Here is a 6,000-nt window from a genome sequence, read left to right as displayed (position 1 = left end):
GCGGGAGCAGTAAAGATGGCGGTGCGAGGGTCTCCGCCCTCTGCTCCCGGCTGAAGCGCTCTGAGAGAGGCGGCAGCGGCAACTCAAGCCCCAACAGTAATTTAGTGTTGGTAGTTTTGGCAGCAGCTGCCAAGGCCAGAGCAATGGCGGAGCTGGAGCACCTGGGAGGGAAGCGGGCAGAGTCGGCGCGAATGCGGCGGGCAGAGCAGCTTCGGCGCTGGCGGGGCTCGCTGACAGAGCAGGAGCCCGCGGAGCGACGAGGCGCGGGGCGGCAGCCGCTGACCCGGCGCGGGAGCCCCAGGGTCCGCTTCGAGGACGGTGCTGTCTTTCTGGCCGCCTGCTCTAGCGGGGACACCGACGAGGTGAGAAAGCTTCTGGCAAGAGGTGCTGATATCAACACGGTCAACGTGGACGGCTTGACAGCCCTGCACCAGGTAACTCCTTTCTCGGTCTTAGAGGCGCCCAGTCTCCTACAGATGAGCCTTTGACCCTGCGAGCCACCCCATGGGGAGTTATCAGTGTTGTCGCCGAGTCCTTCTGCATGGACATTGCCCTTTTGGGCTAATCGGTTTCATTCTTGGCCAGCTTCCTCCACCAATCAAGTCTTTTTCTGACCCCAGGGTCTCTCTACCTGAAGGAATAGTGTCACCCCGCTGCTTGGTCAGTGTTTGTATTTCCCTCCACCTACTTGTGTTGTCATGGTTACTGTGATTTTTGTCCCTTGTCTTATCCCTATAGATTAGTTATCTTCACTTATGTCTGGTTGGCGTGCCTGCACACCGCGTCACTCATAGGCACAGTGTCATTTGTTTGATGCCCTTTCAGAAAATTCCGTTGTTGTGTGTCCCCATTATAAAATATCTTATATCACTTAAAGAGTAAAGCCCTATACTGGGTAAAGACAAGCAGGTCTGAAACCACACCTCTTGTTTTGTTGATTTGTAGTACTTCAAAACAGTTTGTGTTGCCTCTAGGCTACAGCTTCTAGAACACCCCGGACCTCGTTGTTATAGGTATCTTAACTTTCTTCTCAGCAGTGCTACCTCCCTGAGAGCTTCCTATGGAGAACTAAGTTATTGAATTACTTCTGTCTGTTTGATACTTATGGAATAGCTTTTCTGTTTTTCTATTTTTTTTTTCTAAAGCGCTCTATAGAAATCCCATGCCCTATATATAGCTATACTATATGAATTGTGGATAATCTGTGCTTGGTAACGACACCTTTACTTCTATCACCTAATGCTGCAATATTCTCTGTCTACTGACTGCCATGACTAACTACCCCTCTCTCCTCAAATGGAACTTCATCAGTTATTTTGGTGAGCTGAGAGCTGGACCCCTACTCTTAATCTTTTGTATTTTTCTTCTTCTGCCGTCTGTGCAAAGTTAATGTGTTGGCATGAGAATCCACTTCTAAATAATAACGCAACTTTACATCAGACCACTTCCCTAAATATATTTAGCCAGTAGCTTAAAGTTACTTCTCACTATGTTTGCAACCCCATTTCAGGTAGAATAAACTCTTTCACCCTATTTTGTACCCATTTTTTTTTCCTGCTTATAGTATTTCCCCACCTAAGGTAGTAACCAATATTTGTAGAGTGCTTTGCTGTTTGATTTCATATGTCTTACCCCATGTGAGTTTCAGCAGTGATCCTTTGAAGTAGGTGTGGTAGGTAGTGTTATTCTCATTTTACAGATGAGGAAACTGAAGCTCAGGAAAATTATTTGTGCAAAGTTAGAAAGTAAAGAAGTGGCCCATAGGCATGGATTTTTCAGACTTACGTCACAGAGATCTATATCCCACTTAATAAGGAGCCGAATGTAAAATGAGATAAAAGCTAAGAGAACCACATTAAATTCTAAACTTTAAATTTCTGAACTCTTTGGGAAGGTGAATTCTTGTTTTTCTTTTTCTTTTTCTTTTTTTTTTTTTTGATTCGGAGTCTCGCTTTGTTGCCCAGGCTGGAGTGCAATGGCGAGATCTTGGCTCACTGCAACTTCTGCCTCCTGGTTTCAAGCGATTCTCCTGCCTCAGCCTCCCGAATAGCTGGGATTACAGGCGCCTGCCACCACACCTAGATAATATTTGTATTTTTAGTAGAGACGGGGTTTCGCCATGATGACCAGGCTGGTCTCGAACTCCTGACCTCAGGAGATCCACCCGCCTTGGCCTCCCAAACTGCTGGGATTATAGGCGTGAGCCACTGTGCCCGGCCTAGTAATCTATTGAAATAAGAAAAGAAGGGGATGACAGCTATGGATTTTTTTTTTAACATCTATAAATGCAATATAAGCATTCCTTTTGATTTATAGGGCTGACAAGGAGTTGAACTGAACAGGTATACTCAATTCTAGACAAATTAAGCTAAAAATTAAGCTGCTTAAAGATTTGAGGTCTGTTGAGAAACTATATCTTTGAATCAAGACAACGGGCCTTTATTGGCTTCAGAACATTACAAGTCAGTTTCCGAAGAGTTACAATATGTGTCCCCATGACTTGGAGAAGTTTTTTGTTGTTGTTGTTGTTTAAAAAAAAAAACAACAGTGTCTCACTCTATCTCCCAGGCTGGAGTACAGTGGTGCAGTCTCAGCTCACTGCAACCTCTGTCTCCCAAGTTCAAGCTATTCTCATGCCTCAGCCTCCCAAGTAGCTGGAACTATAGGTGCCCACCACCATGCCCAGCTAATTTTTGTATTTTTAGTAGAGATGGGGTTTTGCCATGTTGGCCAGGCTGGTCTCAAACTCTTGGCCTCAAATGATCTGCCCGCCTCGGCCTCCCAAAGTGCTGGGATTACAGGCATAAGCCACCGCGCATGGCGGACCTGGAGAACTCCTAAGGTACATAAAAGACTATTTTCAAATGTGAGACTGGAGCTGTTGGTAGCTGAACCACCTACTTTACAATGGATTCACCTTCTGGGAAATGGAGAGTGAGTGGTACAATTATCTGAATTATTTATTTAAAATGTCCATTTGTGTACAAGCATGATATAAATTATCTGGATAATTGCTTCTTTTCTCTCTTTTCGCCATGGCCACTTGACCAACTGTGGATTATTGTCTTGGCATGTTAGAAGCCCCCAGTTAATACTGGGGGACAATTTTTCTCCTCCTACAACGTCACAGTAGACGATTTGCACTGCAGCTTGTGGTGCCTTGATGCTTCTTTTGGACTTAGAGACCTTCTTTCTTGGCAGCCTTTGCTGAGACCACGAGGTGCTTGAGTCAAAGATAACAAGCTCCAGGGGGCCTATTAATAATACTTGAATTAGACTGGGATAAGAAGTATCTCAAAGGTTAGACCAACTCTGATGAAAGCCTTGGAAACTGATGCAGACTAAATTTCAGTGACTAAATTAAGATTTGGTGTGTATGCATGTGTTGTCCTAGAGTCCTTAACAAGGTATTAATCTGATTATAGAACCCTTGAAAGCACTTGTTTGCTCACAAAGGAATTTCTGTTTCATTTGCGTATACACATTGTAAGGCCAGGAATATTTGTTAATAATTCTATGTGGAGTAGTACTTTAAAATTTTTCTTTTATTTATTTATTAAGTTTGACTATTAGTACCTATCTTGATATCCTTAGCATTATAATCTTAGGTACTCTAGGCCTAGATACATGCTCTTAAAAACTATATCTACCAAATTATTGCTGTTGGAAGAGGCAAGTGCCTGCTTTCAGAAAAGAGATTTTTCTAGGATTCATTAAAATGAATGCTTACTTACTTCAGCATGTATTATGTTGACTCTTAAATCTGTGCTGAGTGTGGTGAGGGATGCTGGATGTCAGTCACCATAGGTCTTGTCTCTTAGCACGGTCTGATCAGTCTTCATTTGGAGGGCTACCAAGGAGATTAGAATAATTCCATATGTTACCTTACATAATTCCATACTTGACTCCTGCCTTAGCCTCCCGAGTAGCTGGGACCGCAGGCGCCTGCCACCACACCCGGCTAATTTTTTTGTATTTTTAGTAGAGACGGGGTTTCGGGCGGGTGGATCACGAGGTCAGGAGATCAAGACCATCCTGGCTAATTTTTGTATTCTTAGTAGAGACGGGGTTTCACCATGTTGGCCAGGCTGGTCTTGAACCCCTGACCTCAGGTAATCCACCCCCCTCGGCCTCCCAAAATTTTGGAATTATAGGCGTGAGCCACCATGCCCGGCCGTGTCCGGCTATATTTTTCTCTTTAGAGGTTTTCTTAGATTCTTAATTAACAACTAATACTGAATGTCTAAATGGTAGATTGTAAGCCTGTACTAGAGTATATATGTGGTATAATTTCTGCCTTCAAGGAACTAACAGTCAGGTTTGGAGACAGATAAAAAAAAAGATTCCTTTTAGAGTTCCAAATTCTGTGATACCCTGGAAAGGATGTGTTCCTACGTGGAAGGACAAACGAAGGCAGTCCAGGATGGTAGAGCAGCATGGGCGAATAAATAGGAATGAGTGTGGTGTGTAGGCAGAAGACACTAGGAAATCCTAATGGATGTGTTTGAAGGGTTAGAGATGAGAGAGAGTTGGGGTGACATCCTAGAGGGCTTTGAACATCAAACATCAGGCCAAGGTGGCTTGATGGACTCCTTAGTAGAGAATTTTTGTGGGTTTGAGTAGGGTCATTACCCAACCAAAGCAGTATTTTAGGATTCTGAAGCAGCACTTGGATTTCTGAATGAATGGAGAGACAGAGTTGAGACAACCAGCTGAGTGAATGGAGATGAGAAAAAAGTGTAGTACAATTCTAGCTTGTGAGTCTGAAAGAATTGTGTTATTCAGGTAGAAATAGTATTCAGTCAACAATTAGACTGAGGTACTCTGAAGACGTACAAATAGAAATCTCCTATAGGTGCTGAGCATGGTGGCCCATGTCTGTAACCCCAGCACTTTGGGAGGCCAAGGTGGGAGGATTGCTGGAGACCAGGAGTTTGAGACCAGCCTGAGCAATGTGGTGAGACCCTATCTCTCCAACCCCCTCCCCGACCCCCCCAAAAATTAGCCAGGTATGGTGGTGCAAACATGTGGTCCCAGTTACATAGGAGGCTGAGGTGGAAGGATCACTTGAGCCCAGGAGGTTGAAGCTGCAGTGAGCTGTGTTCACACCACTGCACTCCAGCCTGGGTGACAGAGCAAGACTGTGTCTCAAATAAATAAGTAAGTAAATATCCTGTAGGCATCTGTGTGACTCAAGGCTAGTCACTTTCCTATCTAGGCTCCAATTTTCTCATAGTTGAGACAAGAGACTTGATTTAGCATAAAGGTGAAAGTTGAAGTAATGAGTGTGAAAGAGGAAAGGGAGAAAATATATAGAGAAGAGCAGAAAACAAGCAGCTGGCAGGCAGAGAATGCAGAAATTCAAGTTAGAGCTGTTGGAAGATGTGGTACGCTGACTAATGGTGCCCCAAAAATGTCTAAGTCCTAATCCCCAGAACATGTAAATATGTTACCTTACATGGTAAAAGAGACTTTGGAAATATGATTAATTTAAGGATCTTGAGATAAGGAGAGTAGCCTGGATTATTCAGGTGAGCCCAATATAATCACAAGCATCCATATAAGAGGGAGGCAAGAGAGCAGAATCAGAATAGGAGATGTGATGAAGGAAGCAAGAGATTGGAGGGATTCCAGGAAGGTTCTGTGAGCCAAGGAATGCAGGTGGACCCTAGAAGCTGAAAAAGGCAAGGAAGTGGATTCTTCTCTCAGAGCCTCCACATAAGGAAATAGCCCTGCCAGCAATTTGACAACTCAGCCCAATGAGACTGATTTCAGACTTTTTTTTTTTTTTTTTTTTTTTGAGACTGAATTTCGCTCTTGACCCCAGGCGGGAGTGCAATGGCATAATCTTGGTTCACTGCAACCTCTGCCTCCCAGGTTCAAGCAATTCTCCTGCCTCAGCCTCCTGAATAGCTGTGATTACAGGCGCCCACCACCACGACCAGCTAATTTTTGTATTTTTAGTAGAGACGGAGTTTTGCCTTGTTGGCCAGGCTGGTC

General features: G+C 44.1%; 1 protein-coding gene across 11 annotated transcripts in view; it reads left to right on the top strand.

The window, feature by feature from the left end:
- Positions 1 to 6,000, top strand: part of PPP1R12B (protein phosphatase 1 regulatory subunit 12B) — a 239,888-nt gene continuing 233,888 nt past the window's right edge. For all 11 annotated transcript variants that reach the window (XR_004031674.1, XR_004031679.1, XR_004031678.1 and 8 more), the window contains exon 1: positions 1 to 434. Coding sequence is in view for 2 of the 11 variants with exons in the window: in XM_030818635.1 (XP_030674495.1) it covers positions 144 to 434 (291 nt within the window). In the remaining 9 variants the exon portion in view is untranslated. The remainder of the gene's footprint in view (positions 435 to 6,000) is intronic.

The sequence above is a fragment of the Nomascus leucogenys genome, chromosome 9, assembly GCF_006542625.1.
Source record: "Nomascus leucogenys isolate Asia chromosome 9, Asia_NLE_v1, whole genome shotgun sequence".
Classification (NCBI taxonomy): domain Eukaryota; kingdom Metazoa; phylum Chordata; class Mammalia; order Primates; family Hylobatidae; genus Nomascus; species Nomascus leucogenys.
The sequence above is the reverse complement of the archived record's forward strand: the minus strand, read 5'-3'. Positions and strand labels throughout refer to the sequence as shown.